Source organism: Magnolia sinica, chromosome 16 (genome assembly GCF_029962835.1).
Source record: "Magnolia sinica isolate HGM2019 chromosome 16, MsV1, whole genome shotgun sequence".
In the NCBI taxonomy this organism is placed as follows: Eukaryota; Viridiplantae; Streptophyta; class Magnoliopsida; order Magnoliales; family Magnoliaceae; genus Magnolia; species Magnolia sinica.
Window position 1 is genome coordinate 59,068,149 of NC_080588.1, and position 17,168 is coordinate 59,085,316.

General features: G+C 40.7%; 1 protein-coding gene across 1 annotated transcript in view; it reads right to left on the minus strand.

The window, feature by feature from the left end:
* Positions 1-17,168, minus strand: part of LOC131229630 (mitotic checkpoint protein BUB3.2) — a 32,414-nt gene that overhangs the window by 2,595 nt on the left and 12,651 nt on the right. The window contains exons 3-4 of the mRNA XM_058225619.1: positions 15,250-15,332; positions 14,730-14,996 (exon numbers count right to left, since the gene is read on the minus strand). Of these exons, the coding sequence (XP_058081602.1) occupies positions 14,730-14,996; positions 15,250-15,332 (350 nt within the window). The remainder of the gene's footprint in view (positions 1-14,729; positions 14,997-15,249; positions 15,333-17,168) is intronic.

The following is a 17,168-nucleotide window of genomic DNA, read 5'->3' on the forward strand; positions in this document are numbered from 1 at the left end:
ATCCCCTTTGATCAGTACATTTGCAGCTTGCAATGAGAAAAGCATGTGCTCCCAGGTTTATAGTTTTCACACTGGCAAGTTCTTTAGTGACTTAAACCTTTCATCAAACATCCATTCATCACGCCATAAGTTTCCAGAGAAATGAGAAAGCCACTTGCAATCCCCTCGACTGCCAACATGGCATGTCTGTGTGAGATCAATGGCATTAATTAGGTAGGCTGTGCTGTGTATGTACCATGGCTCAGAGAATCAGGATGATCAGTTCATCAGGCAGGACACGCATCGATGGAGAAATGGACAGTTAAGGAATTGACCAACAGTTCACACTCGACATAAATATGTCGCCACCTAATAACCAGACCAACCTGCTTTACAGACCATGGCACATACAACGTTGAGCCAACCTAACTAACTAGTAGGGCTGTCAACGGGCCAGGCCCGGTTGGCTTCAGCTGGATTTTGGACTGTTCGAGCCAGGCCTAACCAAAATTTAAATTTTATCAGGACCAAGCACAGCCCATAGACAGCCCTATTAACTAGCACCCTCATATCTTAGACATGTGTCCCACATTTGCACAAACAGGGAATGCAAGACTGAAAATGTTATTCTAGCGAGTAGCCATAGCAGACCTCAAGTTTCAAGCCATAACCAAGTTCCCTTTCCATTTCAAGCATGCTATTTAGGATCCTCCTCAAACAGCAAGTTTTTCACACAAGCTTTGAGACCCAAAAGAAAAAGAAAAAAGAAAAGAAAAAAAAAAAAAAAGGAACTGGTGAGTTAATCAAGTCTGCTGCTGCATTTCGGAATCTGAAGATGGGACACTGAGAGTTGGTAGAGTATTTTTTTTTTTTTTTTTTAAATCTATTTATCGTTTTCACCAGATGAATTTGAAGTCTTCCAATTTTATATCCAAGTCCATGCTGAAATGACAAACGTGTTCTACATGTAACTACAGGTCCGCATTACAGCATGCATGGTAAGCTAAGACAGTGATACCAATCTTTGATAATCAAAGCATCTTTCTCACAAAATATTACTGAAACCGAGCGAAAGAAAACACTACAAAAGATACACTGAGGGGCCAATAGCATGTGACACAACGTCATCCTTCTCAGGTGAGGCAATCATCAACCTGATCAGAAAAGCCCAGGATTAAGGAACATCAAACCCCCAAGGAAAGCCAACACCGCTCCCCATTATTATTGCTCAAAACACTGACGTACAGGAATATAATGTGCGCGCTTTTGTTCTTAGGTACACCTGTGGCAAACCTTGTTTTATATCATCTCAGAGATAAAAGAGGGGTTTGTTAGTTGTAAGTGATCAGCAATGATTGGCAGGGCATCATCATGAAACACATTCCTTTCTTTTATTTCCCTTCTCCACCATGAAACACATCATGGTTTCAGAACGGCGTCCTGGCCATTGATTTATGTGCAGTGTCCATGCACCAGCCACACCGGTCATCTTCCTCAATGCTGGTTTGTTTCTGAACTACTGTGGATCTTTCATTGGTTTATGAACTCTCCAATCATTTCTGCATCAGAGTTGTGGAACAGTAGTCTGATCTAGCACTCCAATCTGCAACTCGTCTGGCAAGGCTACCAACCCATCAGCCCACCCGCCTGCCCAACTACAGGATTTTTCTCCAGATCCGTGTTTTAATCAGCAATCAGCCAACCTATCACCCAACCAGTGACCCATCAGCAATCATCTTCGTTAGCCATCACCAACATCACCATCAACCCATCAATACAGTGAAACCCCATCACCACCACCACCACTGCCCAGTCTCCAGCTACCCCATTACCATCCAAATGCATAGCAACATAATCGTCAGATCTGCTTGAATGACACTCCCACATGGTAAATTTCCAGCATCTTTTCTGGAATATATCCTCTCTGACAACTGTGAATTGGATCAGGGCGTCATCGTCTTCTCTGATGGCCTTCTTCCCCAGAATCCGATATCTACAGCAACTGATTAACATCTTTGGTCACATCCAGATCCACCTTCCACAACTCGACTCATTCCCAACCAATTCAGTCATCTCAACAACAGATCTAACTCATCATTGTTACCATTACCACTGAACTCGTTGACATTATCCATCTTCATCCACCAAGTTCATCTAAGGCAGCCAGCAAATCCAACCCACCTGAGGCTACAGTCAATGGCAGTGATATGCAGAGCTCATACTCCCTTTGGATGATCAACAAAGTGTTTCTGATTCAGCATATCTGATGAAGCCTGAGGCATTTTCTTTGGACTACTAAATATGTAAACCCCGTATCCTTGTACAATACCTTCCATCGAATTCCGGCGACCCATGACCTGAAGAAAGTGAATGTGCGTGACCTTAGTGCACACCCCGAAAACTCGAGTCAACTCAACCCGAAAGCTATACCCTCGCGACTGCGCCGTTGCCGCGGTTCCAACGCCGCATCTTGCGCCCCAATGCGATACCTAGAATAGGAGTTGTGGGCCCGAGAATAAATCGAGAAAACATCGCGCACAACGTGTGCCGTTTCCAAGAAGATTCCTGGTTGAGAGAATGGAATCTCTACCCATACCCCCTCTTTCCACTTAGTCAACCAAGCCCCTACCTTTCCCATACCTTTCATGCCAACAAGGCAATGCTACCCATGCCCCATCTCACCTCACGCCCAAAAAGTCAACAAGCCCCCATCCCTCACCCAACAATCCCACGTCTTCCATCCTTACAACTCCCATCCCTCTCTCATTCCCTCTCATTCTCCCTCCATCTCTCTAGCAATAGAAGGAAAAAAAAAAGACTAAGTAGAGAAAAGAAACTAAGAACAAGAACCATCTCCCCACAACCCAAAACCAAGGTGTCCCGTATCGGTATCGGTTGGCGTAACGGTGACCTCCAAAACCGATACGGATACGGGGGCGTAACGGTGATACGGGGGCGTAACGGCCCGTAACGGTGCAAAAAAATTTTTTTGCCAAAAAAATATGAAAAAATATGGATTAAATCCGGAATATTCTAAGCATTCCAAATATGCATTCATTTATAAATTGGAACATGTTTATGGTGGTGTAACGGTCCACTCTTTGGTGAGAAGTTGTATCGGACTGTCTGATGAATTTATGAACCAGATAACCTGAATTTGACTACAAAATTCATATATTTAATTTTCTAACTATCTACTATCAATGATAGATATATTAGAATGAATGTAATATGAAAATATCTTACATTTAGGTGTTTGCAATTATTTTTGAGGGCCAAAATTCATGCGTAAATAGAAAAAAATATATAAAAAAAATATAAAATGGCACCCCAAATATGTAAAATGCACATTAACATGTTCTACTATGATTAACACATCATATGACATCATTAAAACAGCAAAAGAATCATTAAAAAATGATTTTTCGAATTTTCAAAAATAGGGCCGAAATAAATGCGTAAATAGAAAAAAATATAAAAATATATAAAATGGCACCCCAAATATGTAAAATGCATATTAACATGTTCTACTATGATTAACACATCATATGACATCATTAAAACAGCAAAAGAATCATTAAAAAATGATTTTTCGAATTTTCAAAAAAAGGGCCGAAATAAATGCGTAAATAGAAAAAAATATAAAAAATATATAAAATGGCACCCCAAATCTGTAAAATACATATTAACATGTTCTACTATGATTAACACATCATATGACATCATTAAAACAGCAAAAGAATCATTAAAAAATGATTTTTCGAATTTTCGAAAAAAGGGCCAAAATAAATGCGTAAATAGAAAAAAATATATAAAATATATAAAATGGCACCCCAAATCTGTAAAATGCACATTAACATGTTCTACTATGATTAACACATCATATGATGTCATTAAAACAGCAAAAGAATCATTAAAAAATGATTTTTCGAATTTTCAAAAAAACGGGCGAAAATAAAGCCTTAATTTGAAAAAATTTTAAAAAATTTATAAATGGCAACCCAAAATCTGTAAAATGCACATTAACATGTCTACTATTATGATTAACACATCAAATGGCATGATTAAAACAGCAAAACAACCATTAAAAAAACGATTTTTCGAATTTTAAAAAATGGGGCCAAAATTCATGCGTAAATCGTAGAAAAAATATTAAAAAATTATTAAATGGCACCCCAAATCTGTAAAATGTACATCAACATGTTCTACTATGATTAACACATTCATACTGACATGATTACATACACAGTCATTAGACACATATTAACCACAGAAGTATGAGAATACCTATCCTTTGTGACGAAAATTTCTGATAAAATGAGCCCACCGAGTTCTTTGGATTCAAAAAATCTGTGATCCCATAACTGTGTTATCTTCATCATTCAAATGCATCTTAGAAGGGATGAAAAGCAACTGATGCATGATTAAACCCACATACAAGCATAAAACAAATTGTAAGACTTTGTGCCATGCTTCAATAAATGAAAATCAAAGGGCCGAAATAAATCAGCAAAAATGCCAACGGCCTTCAAGAAATCTGTGAAAATGGAATTTACCATACGCCTTTTCACTTAGTCAACCAAGCCCTACGGGTCCCTACTTTCGCCGATACAAGGAGTACCAACCCAATCACTATGCCAAAAAGTCAACAAGCCCCCATCCCACCAACAGACCACGGTTCGCATCCTTACACCCACCCGTCTATCCCTATCCCTCATCGGCCGCAATAAGAACAAAAGACTAAGTAGAGAAAAGAAACTAAGAAGAAGAACCATCTCCCCACCACCCAAAACCTTTCATCCAACCATCCAAATCTCTTCATCTTCCCTTAAAGAGCTAGCTTAGGAGGCAAGGAATCCAAGGAGCCAAAGAAGAGAAGCAAAGGAGGGTGTACATAGGGATTAGATGGTAGTTTTGAGCATGGTTCAAGTGGGGCCTACCAGTTGATGGTATGGATCCTACTTGGGACCCAAGGTGTGGCCGGTGGTCCACCGTGATGTATACGTCATCCATGAGGGGCCATTCACCATGGACCCCACCATAATGTTTATTTGATATCCAACTTGTAGAAGGTCATTTAGACCTTGTTTTTTTTTGTGGGGATGGTATTCCCACCCTGAATTTTTGTTTGATTTGAGGGCCCACACGAGGATGGGACCCAACTTGTTGTATGTATTGTATATCGTACCTAAGAGGGACCCACTATGAGCCCTCCCATCTCTCTCTGTCTCTCTCCTCTCTCTCTCTCCCCTACTTTGGCCACCCTGATGTATGCATTTTATCCATGCCGTCCACCAAGTGGGCCCACCTTGCTGCCCGTTTTGGGGCTTGAGTGACCGGGCGGTCACACAGGCCCGATCGAAGGGAAAACGCAAATATCAACTTGATCCTTGAGTGGGGTCGGCCACACACACATGGACCCCACTTAGATGTATGTCTATTATATCCCCACCATCCATTGCAAGATCATTTAGGACATGAGTCCAAGGATGGGCCAGATCCAGCGGGCAGGGGTCTGCCCAGCCGCTACCCACTGTAATGTATTTGTTTTAACCGCCCGGCCCACTTGATTGGGTGGGTGTTTGTGGTCGGCCCACCTCCTAGGTGACCCACGTCCAAGTGGGACCCACTGTGATGCATGGTCTCCAGGAAGACCCAACATCTGCTGGATCGGCGTCCAGCAGCTGTTGGGCTTATTGTGATGTGTGTTTTATCCACTTCGCCCATGTGATTCAGGGCCCACCTGGACAGGTCCCACCTCCCTGATGGACCACCCCCAGGTGGGACACACCATATGTATGTGTTTCATCCAAGTTGTCCGTTTGTTGGACGCCCAGTAGGCCCTGCACACAGTTGGGTTGACCGTCCAGCAGTTGGCCCACCTTGCTGTATGTTTTGTATACCCATGCTGACCACCATTTGTGGGGCCCCCACACCCTCCATCAGTTTCCCCAGCCCACTCTATAGTGTGGGCCCACATAAATGAAGCAAATCCAAATTTCAGGTGGACGCACACCAAGGAACAATTGGGCCTGGGGCGCCCACCATGATGTGTGTGTTATATACACGTTGGTCATCCATTTTTTCCAATCATTATAGGGTCGTGGGCCCCATTGTGAGGCAAACCCAAATCCCAAGTGGACCGCACAATAGGAATAGTGGTGATTGAACGCCCACCGTTGGAAACCATCCAAGGGCCCACTGTTATGTCCATTCTCCAGCCCCTCTTCCTTCACCCAGCCGTGGGTAGGGTCCCACACATGTGGTGTACAAAACCCACCGTGATGTATGGTTACCTCCCATCTGATTAAGAGGGAGGGCACCAAATATTGGGTTATCCCAAACTGTTGGGCCCCCCATTAATGATAGTGTCTTCCACCATACCTTGTAGGGTCATCCTGAACCTTGAGGTCCACCCTGTCATACGTGTGTTATCCAGGTTGGCCATGGGCCACCATGATGTCTGTGCATACTCTAGTCGTCCATTGGGACCATCTTGATTTTTGGGCTTGATCCAAACCATCTACACTTTGTACCCACTTAGGTGTTTGAGCTCGCTAACCAACCGTTTGAAAGGACATACAGTCCTAGATGTATGGACTCCACCATATTAAGCTTAGCCAGAACCTTGGGGCCCACTTTGTGTACGTATCGAGCCTCCCATAGGAAGACCCAGTTTATTACATGGAAAGAGGTTGAGGAAGCCCATTTGTTATACATAGATTCACCCTGTTAACTCACCTTGTTGTATACCCATGTGACTCACCCCGGGAGGTGTTTTCTACCCTGGTACCCAGTTATTAGGACCACAGTGTCATGTATATATCATCCACACCGTCCATTTACCTTTTGGGACAAGTGTGGGGTCCATCCTTGACGTTAGTATGAAATCTAGGCCATCTACTGTATGGAGCCTATCTTGATGAATGGGTTGGATCCGTTGTCCTTCTATGGACCCCCATCATGCTGTCCATCTACCTCGAGACTACCCTATCATTCATGTCTCACTATTGTGTCGTCCATTCGGGTCACTTCCAGTGGACCCCGCCTTGGGATATATGTTCTATTCATGCTTTGCAGGCTACATGAGAAGCTAATGTTAGTCTAACATGGGCCATACCACATAGACTTCTATATTTCTAGTGGGGGCATGTTATTCAGTTCTCACTCTCTGTATATGATACACCGATTAAGGCTGGTAATTGTCTGCTATATCTGATAACATGCTAGTGTACTTAGCCTAGTAGAACCCACTGAAAACATGTTTAGTATAATGACATCACATCCAGACATATGCCCATACGCATCATTTGTATGCATGTTGTGAGTGATGATTGATCATAGTAGATGCCATTGGGCTGAGATACTTAGGGGGAAACTCCATGTGAGATAGGGTTGCCCCACATGATTGCGTTGTATGCGTAGGTTTGATGCATGGCTTGGATAGTATGACTCATGCATTTCGCATCTCGTGTGTCACAATCACTTCACGCCCCAGCGACATCAGAGTTGTGGCCTCCACAGGCATATCGTGGATGGTCAGATTTGATACCGGAAATATTTGTTCTAGCATTAGGGCGCTATGGATGTCCCTGGGTGAAAGTCCCTAAACCCTTGTGGTACCAGTCGGATGCTTCAACGTCGAGACTAAGTGGATAACATGAGCGCCCGAGTGCCGAATACCAGTAAGCCACGTCTCCCACTGTATCGTGGTCGGTTGAAAAGGGGTGTGACCTTATCTGCCCGAGGGTAGAGGGCTGTAAGATATGTTTTGTTTGACTGACTCGTAAATGAGTCCACTATCGACGAGCCGGGTAGGCATTGGCATACTACTGGCCAGGTAGATAGTGATGTCTCTTTCACTCACTTGGTCATACGCGCAACGGGGCGGCAGCCAGTGTTGGAGTGTACTAGACCCCGGTGATGTTCCAAAGATGAACCATACTGATACATGGACTATATGAGGATTGGCATGCTTGCATTGCATCTCTAGCATGTGACATTCAGCCACGTAGGCCTTGCATTGCATAGCCTTGGTATGGCTAATATCATTTCTGGATTTACCAGTTTATCCTTCCCTCATTTCCGCTTACTCTAACATGTTTATGCTTGGCACATGCATTGCGCGCACACGCACGCACTCTCTAAGCTTCATAGTAAGCTTATACACGTTCGTTACGTGCAAGTATTGTTAAACTGTAGCAGCAGTGAGGCAGGAGCAGGTGCCCGATCTTTTGGAGTTTTGTTATATGATGTATTTCCCTTTTAGCATTGTACTCGAATATTATATTAGTGGATATGTGGTGATGATGTTTTGTGACTTCGATATACTTGTGGTTATGCTCCTTTACAATACACACACACACACACACACACACACACACACACACACACACACACACACACACACACTAAAAATCCTACTTGTAGGAGCCCAGGATCGGAACCTGGCGCATAGGAGCTGGGAGCCGAGAATGGGGTACTACGGAGGTTGTCGACACCGAATTCGACTGCTGGGAATTTCGTGAGCCCGGTTTCCGAGTTTGTGGTGTGACAAAATATTTCTCTTATCATCCAAAATGGTAGAGAAGGCATGGGTGGTGATCTAAAGATAAAGATCCCAATGGGAAGTGTCTACATGACTACCCAAGATTGATGGTTACCACTATTAAATTGGATCTGCAAATTTACTCAAGGTGTTCCCAATAGGCAAAAATGTTCATGGAAGCAAGACAAAATTGGGATACCTGACCAGGGATGAAAAGGAGTCACCCATCGATGATCCACCCCATAATGATTGGGATAGCAAAAACCTAATATCTTGGTTTCTAAATTCATGCAATCCAAATTATTCAAGGACTGCTATTTCCAAAAACCGCAAAGGAAATGTGGGACACCACTGCCAAGGCCTATTTGCAGAAGGATGACTATGTTAGGAAATATTTAGAAGGGTGATATCTCTATAGAGGAATACTTTGCAGCTATGAGACAAAAGGGAGGAATTAGACCATAGTCAAGCTATTGCCAACATTCCGGAAGAGATTAAAATAATAATAATAACAACAACAACAGGTTTTGAATTCTTATCTAGAGTTCGTCCCGACTTTGAGCTGCAAAAGGTTCAATTTAATCTTGAGAAAGCTGGACTGAAGCAGTTCCCAGAAAATCACAAGCATCTTCACATTTCCCCCACTTTTGAACCCTGCTTCCCAATCCTCTAGAACCTTCCCTGAAATTCCAGGGTGGCAAGAAACATTCGATAATCATGATATGGATCTTCTTTTAATCAAGAAAAAATTGATAATCATGATGTGATTCTTCTTTTAATCCAATCCACAGATGAGACTTTACTGTCAAAGATACTTCTGTTCCTTTTCCTTTCCAAAGCCCCCAAAATATTGCAAAGGGCCATCTTCCACAAAGTACTCCCCTTGTGATGAAAACAGACTGCACATCCACCTGTCGATCACTTCTTTGAGAGTTGCCTTGAGAACCCTACTCATTCCAAAGAAACATTTGATAATCATGATACGGTTCTTTTAATCAAGAAACATTTGATAATCATGATATGGTTCTTATTTTAATCCAGTCCACAGACAAGACTTTACTGTCAAAGATCCTTGTGTTCCTTTTCCTTTCCAAAGCCTCCAAAACATTGCAAAGGGCACCATCTTCCACAAAGTACACCCCTTATGATGAAAACAGACTGCACATCCACCTGTCAATCACTTCTTTGAGAGTTGCATTGAGAACCCTACTCATTCCAAAGAAACAAAAGAAAGGGTCCAAATGGCAAATTCCTGGCATGCCATAAAGATAATACTGCTCATGCCCTTTGCAGATTGGCAGTTTGTCACTTTCACCAAATCACATATAAGACCTGTTCGGATAGAATGCAACCTGTTTGCACCAACAAGACATTTGCACCTGTTTGGGAAGCAGCATATGCTGCAGCGAAGTGTTTGCATTTGTTTTACTCTGTTTCCCCCTCCTCAACAGGAGAGTAAAACCTTTTCTTTTCAAAATGTCAAATCGAGGGTCAAAGGATGTTTTAAATGGCAATTTTGGAGAGGAAAAGGTTTCCTCTTGTGGGATTGCAATCCAAATAGTTGCAATGCGAATGAAAAGCATTTTACAAGACTTTTCTTTAGCTAAACAAACAGAGGTGTAAAGGGTTTGCTTCTCTTAGTGTTGATGCCAGTTTACCTCCCACTTATGTCACATTTTAGCTTTCCCTTGCATTCCCTAGTTTACCTTCAATTCAAATGGGCCCTTAGTTTGGTTGCATCTTTAACATAAAGTGCAAGTCAGTCTCTTCCTAAACGTCAACCCTCATGATAAACTCGATTTCAAGACGATGTAATCATTGTAGCTTGTCATCAGATTTGACCTAGTGAAAAAAAAATTAATTTTGGATAGGGCTGACCAGCACAACAGGCCTGGACCATTCATTGTCATTGCCAATGAAAAGAGTAAACCGGTTGTTTATTCATATTTTAGTGCACCCCAAAACACATTGATATTATGCCCACTATATCAAAGCTTGTAAAGGGAAGGACAAATGAATTCCCAATGCGAAGGGAAGACCTCCCTACCCCTTCAGCAAGAGTGTTAGCCAGAATATTTGCCTCTTTAATGACATACCAATGTGTCTCTAACCCCTTTTAGTAAAATAGGACACCTCACCTCAAAGTCACCTAGTATTGGGCAAGCAAGGTTTTGAAACTCAGTTTCTGTGAGCAAGTCAGCTGCAGGACAAAACTGTTGTGACTCATTAAACTTTGGCTGACAAGTTGTGGTTACCTGGCAAGAACATGTACATGTTTGAAAGGTGACTTATTTCATTACCAAGAGGAAACGAGTTGAATCACACGAGCCAGCTTGGTATCGGTTAGGGCTGGCAATGGGTCAGGTAAACCCATGGGCGAACCAATGTGACCTGCTTGGAGACTCAGTTTGAGTTGATCAGGTTTTTCTGTCATACTCTGTTGGAAAACATCATTTAAGTAACAGGCAAAGCTTTGGTTGACCTTAGCCCAACCCAACCCGCCAATATATATGATTTATATAAGGAATGTTTAACAGTTGTTCACTTGCTTTAGGCCTGGGTCGGTTCAGGGCTGGGCTTAGGAATCTGCTCATCGGTCAGGCCTAGTCATCTTACCATGGGTCATGGGTCAGACTCAGTCTGGATTCCAAGCACGCTTGTTCAACAGGATGGACCCAGGCTGACCCCAACCAGTCCTGAACCCCACCCATTACCAACCTAACATCGGCAAGTTTCAAAACCTTCACCAATCCCTTTAGGTTGTTCATTGTGGGCTACTGCAACCAATAACTGATCCCTATTAAAACTTAATCTTGCAGAGATTAATCATCAATAACTCGTTGCATTTTGAACAGCTGGACTAACACCACTTCTTACATGGTCCATGTGACACTCACGACCAATATACCAGCATATCAACCTACAACCCCACACACTATCTTTTGTCTAATGATCACCTATTATAAGTAGGTCATGCGCAGAAGGGAGGCCATAAACTATTATCTCATTTGTGACAGAGATTACCACAAAGTCCGCTTAATGGTAGTAGAGTAGCACTAAAGAGGCCTCTCTACGTGTACAGGACATGATTGTGACCCATGCCCAAGGGTGGACAAATAATGGCATGCATAATACAACATCTAAACAGCTTATCCATCCAATATTATCACTTCAGACACACATGGGACACATTACCTACAACTTTAGTTGAACAGACATGACTAGAAGAACATGCAGATCCATAAGTGGGAGTAACAAGGATATCATATAGTGTCATGGGATTCATTACTATGGCTGACTCAAAAGGTACATGCTGTTTCCTTTTAGGCCTGTGGTTGGTTAACATTAGTGATCGCTAATTGTGAGACAAAAGTGGTGTCAAAATGTCATAAACTGGCTCAAAGAGGAACCATGGCAACTATCAAGTTTAGACACTATGAAAAACACCCCATCTATTGGAAAAATCAAAAACATCCCTTCAGTACAAGGGGAAACTCATAAATGGAAGGCTGAAAATTAAATAGTTAAAATGGTCTAGTCGCTTTAATCTCCAAAACTTTTAGCCTATGAGTTTGTCTTCTATTGTAGTTTTCTCTCCACTGGTACACTCATGTACCGTTTTGTCTTCTATTGTAGTTTTCTCTCCACTGGTACACTCATGTACTGTGTCTAAAGATAAGGCAGCTTAGTTCCATGTGCTTGATAAAATCACAGTAAACGAACATCGACATCATTCATAAATTCTGTTATTTGCAAACAAGCTCAACAGAAAGACATGATTCAGAAACAATTAAAGAATGTGAACTTATCACATGATTTATGTTTGGAAAAGCTAACGGTATCATAGAAGCAACTAACCTTTATATAGAACGTTACATATAACTACAAGGGGAACTAAAAAGACATTTCTGCAAAAATGCAAGGGGCTGTTTGGATTCCAGGACTACATGATACCTGTGTAAGTACTCATAAAATTAACTGGATGCGTCAGGCATACAAGCACTTACTTTTACTGTTTCACTTGAAATTTGACCAACAGTCCAGATTTTGCATACAATGGTGAGTCAGTAACTCATTGAGTGAGGCATAATTTTTGGATGAAAGGATGGTACTTGTATCACCCACCTGATGTATGGTTTGGATCACTACAAAGTGTGCGCGACATGGCAAGAAGCGGAAAACGGCTATTCGCTATTAAAAAGAAAAAAGAAAAAGACCTGAGAAGTCCATTTTCATTTCAACAAGACCAAGGTTTAGAATATTGGAATCAAACGGTATATCAGCCAGGCTTTAAAAAATTACAATACAGGGCGATTCTGACCAGACCAGACCTGTAACAGACCATTGGCGTGATTTTTTCTAACCTAAAAATGCAGAAAATATCAGATACAAAAGGAAAAGGGGGAAACACAGGATATATCATTTATTTGTGTTTCTGCAAGTCTTCAATGGCGTATCAAAACCACTCTTTCAGCCTGTCTTTTTTACTTCTTCTTCTTCTTCTTTTCTTTTTTTCTTTTTTGGTGTCTTTGACTTCTAAACAGCAAAAAGACAGAGTAAAAGAACCAAGTACAGCAAAAAAAAAAGAGGAGTGAAAACCCGATGAATGCTTTCTTTAATACATAACAGATTATATAGATGTTATCATACCAAAAAAAAAACATATACACACAGACACTAATTTATAATTGAAAAAATAATAATAATAATAATAAAGTAAAAACTAATTTAATAAATACATGCTTTAATACATAAGCATATTATGTGTTAAAGAAACATACATATACATGTATATATTGAATTATAGAATCAATTTAAAAAGGAAAACAGAAGACAAAACAGAAAAAAAGGTAAAAGCACAAAAATAGCAAAACTATGTAGGATTAATCTCATACATGAGTAGATCTAGATAGAAAGTAATTAAATCATCGCTCAAAAGAAATTTTAAGAGATGCTAAATATTTTCAGATAAAGAGTTAAGGCACCCAAAAATGGCCAATAATTGCCCAAATCAAAATTTTCCGTTCCCCCCACTAGAGTATAAACTACAAACAACTAATCATGCATTATTTTCAAGAAAGTTTGAAAAAAAAAAAAAAAACAAAACAAAACAAAACAAAAAAAAAAAAACCAATTAGGTTAAATCCAACACAACTCGAGCATAATTTGGTAGATTCATCATAATCATCATCGTTGTCATTTAAGCCCCGCCCCAATTTAATTGGGGTCGGCTACATGAATCTCGTTCCACCATTCCACTCTACCAAGGGCAATACCTTTAGTTAGACCATAGGTCATCGAGTCTTTCGTTACTACCTCCACCAAATTCACACTAAATGTCACAGATTCATGATAAAACTTATAACAAAAGTTTCATCATGAATCTGAAAAATATGCCATTTAATGTGAATTTGCTGGATTCATGCTTTTAAGAAAGCCTAATACAATTCGTTATCGTCTGAGTTGTATCAATTTTGGTCCGAAATGATAAGAGTCACTAGACTAAACAGAACCAAAACCGATTAAAACAAACTGATAGGGGCGAATCGTACCGGTATCTTGACCTGGCAGATCGCACTCCAAAACTGCTATTTAAACCCATGAGTGGATATGGCTTATTAGGTTAACAATAACAAAAAAGAAGAAGAAATGAAAAAAAAAAAAAAATGATAATTTATCCTTTTCATGTTTTTTCCCCAAAATGGTCCACCCAGCTTTTGATTTGTCGTGTCACCTTTGAATCTTGTGCTTTTAATCTTCAAAATAGATCCGGTAAAAATGCCCCAGCCTATCCCTTCCTCTAAGCTCAAAAATGATGAAAAATGGAAAAAAAAAATTAAATAATGTGGGAAAAAATAAAAATGGCATAGCATGCGTCTTGGCCTAATACACACATCCTGGCCAAACGTGGAGGTGTACCAAAGCCGATATGGGTTTTATAGGCACACGGTCCTGTCAGTGCATTGGAGACAGCGATACACACTCCCATATCATGTCTCAATGTGGTGATAAGGGCACGTTTTGGCTTGTAGGTATCAGATTTTTGCATCCTTGGACGAGACAGCTATTCACCAACTTCCTTTGTATGCTCACATGTCAAGTTCACTTTACAAAGCGAAATGTGTTGAAATCATTTTCACCCGGATTCCAAATGGCCCCTTACATTAAGAATCTTGTGTTTATAAGTTAGTCAGATATTTACCTGTACCATTGGGATAACAACGGACACATCTTGTTTGATATTTCAATGAGGACTCCCTTCGTTGCTCAGGTTGAGACATATTGCGCAAATCATAGACATTCACATGCCTTCCAGCAGTTGCTACCACCAAACGATGGCCAACTAGGGAAAGAGAATACACACGCTCTGGTTGTGGATATGTTCCAACAAGTGTACGGTCCTGACCGCTTGCACCTCTAGGATCCCAACACTTCAATGTCTTGTCCCAACTGCCAGTGATCACTTGCCCTAAAAATAACAAAAAATTAAAAAAACGACATGACTGACTCTTACATTTCATAGTCCTTAAAAGATAATCAACTATCTAATTGATCTAAGACTACCAGTCCAAGTTTAAATGAAAATGACTGCCAGCAAAGACAATATCTTCATGTGGCAATAAGAGAAGATCAACTATAAGTTTTCATATGATCATGTCTTGCAGTTGTAGCCATGACCTGGTGAAGAATTAGCAAGTATCTAGACAAAGGTACCAAACAACCTGCTGCATAAGAATATTCAACACATCTGACAGGAGCTTCATGTCGGCCCAAAATATCCTCCTTGCCAGAGCTGAAGACATACCTGAAGAGCAATAGCACCAAAAGATGTAAACCTTGATACATTAACATTTTTGAACAACCACATTGCCAAAATTCTTGAACCCAGGTGAAACAAAAAGGAGCTAGTGTACTTTCTATATATCTAATATATAAAAGGGAACAAAAAATTCAAGTATATCGAAAGCTGTGGGCAAGTCATTTATTTAGATGTGCTATTGACTAAATGGGAAACCACCATTACCCTGCCAAAAAAAAATAAGGCAAACCATCATTGGCAAATAAATAAACCCAAACATTTGCTCCATAAAATAATTCAAAACTATTACTTTAGAATCCACAAAAACTTCATATGGACAATGCATTCTCCAGGTAAAAAGCAAACAAAAGATAAAGTGGAGGCCCAAGTAAATTTATAATGAAGCAAATCTAGCATAAAACCTATAAGCTGCATTTCATTAAGAGTTGCATTATTGAAATGCTAAAATGCCTTCATTTTAACATCACCCTCACAGAAAGATGTAAGATGTTTCTTTCTACGGTGGTAGTGTATGCACACGTGCACACATATGGGAAATGCCATCGTTTTCGCATTCATGAGCACATTAGCACTGTCACAAAAGCTTTTAAATGACACATGGGACCGTCCAATCATCAATCTGGACTAGCAAGCATTCCATACCACTATTGGCAGGAAGCAGAAAACACACCCTCCAGATTATCCTAACCACCAATCAATAGCATGCAATTATGAATGGTCGGTCAACATAGAACAAAGAAAAAATAGGTCCAGTCATCATTTTTCAAACAACTATTCAGTACGGCCCACCGTAGATTGCTTATGATTCCAAAGAAGCAATTTGGTTAGATGATGCTAACAATCCAATCTATGGTTCATAAAAAGTTAAAAAACAGACGGATATTACAAAAAATGGCCAACATTCTACGATTAGAATGATCCGATCAGAGAGAATTTTGCATCATGACCTGCCAATAGTGGTATGGAATGAATTGATAGTCCATGTCGATGATTGGGCTGTCCCACCCCGCATGTCATTCCAACGCTTCAGACACCATTCTAATGTGCCCAATTACCATACAGACATATAGCGACCTGCATGCAACTACTTGGACCACTAAGTTGCAGTCCAACTAGTGCATAATTGCCAACTAGTCACGTTTGTAAGACATCCAACCCATCCAAAAGGTTAGCCCCATAGTGAAGATCACTTAGCATAAAAACCCAACTAATCCACTCATCAAGAGGGGCGTGTGTAGCTTAGATAAGATCCATGGCTGTCCATGGTTTTGAGGTGTGGCCCACATGATAAGTGGATCAAACTAGTTTTTGCATCAGGTATTCTTCATGTATGGACAACCTTTCATATGGGTTGGATGGTGTACACACTGGACACATGGATCCTTATGTCCTAGCTGGACGGTATGGGCACTTTTGGCCACCCATCAAATGTCTGTGTGAATAGGCTATTTTAAACACATTTATCCAGCTACTTGTGCATAAATAGGCTTGCATGGAATATGGATAAGGGTATTCTGCTAGCATGATTGTTGTTTGTCAAATACCTGGGAATAGAAAATGGATGGACAAGCACATGTGACACTTGTATAAATGTGGCACATTGTGATGCAGGACATGAAATTCAAGTATGATGTGCAAGATTTTCAGGCTTTAAATCACACTAGTTCAGAAACAGTTACACAAAATTTCACATCCCACACAAAAGTTCAAACACTCAATCAAGGGGAATCTTATGCGGATCCAAGCCTACACATGCTAGGGCCAGATCAATCAAAATTATAAACCAAACAAGAATCAAATGAAGGCAAATTCATCCACACA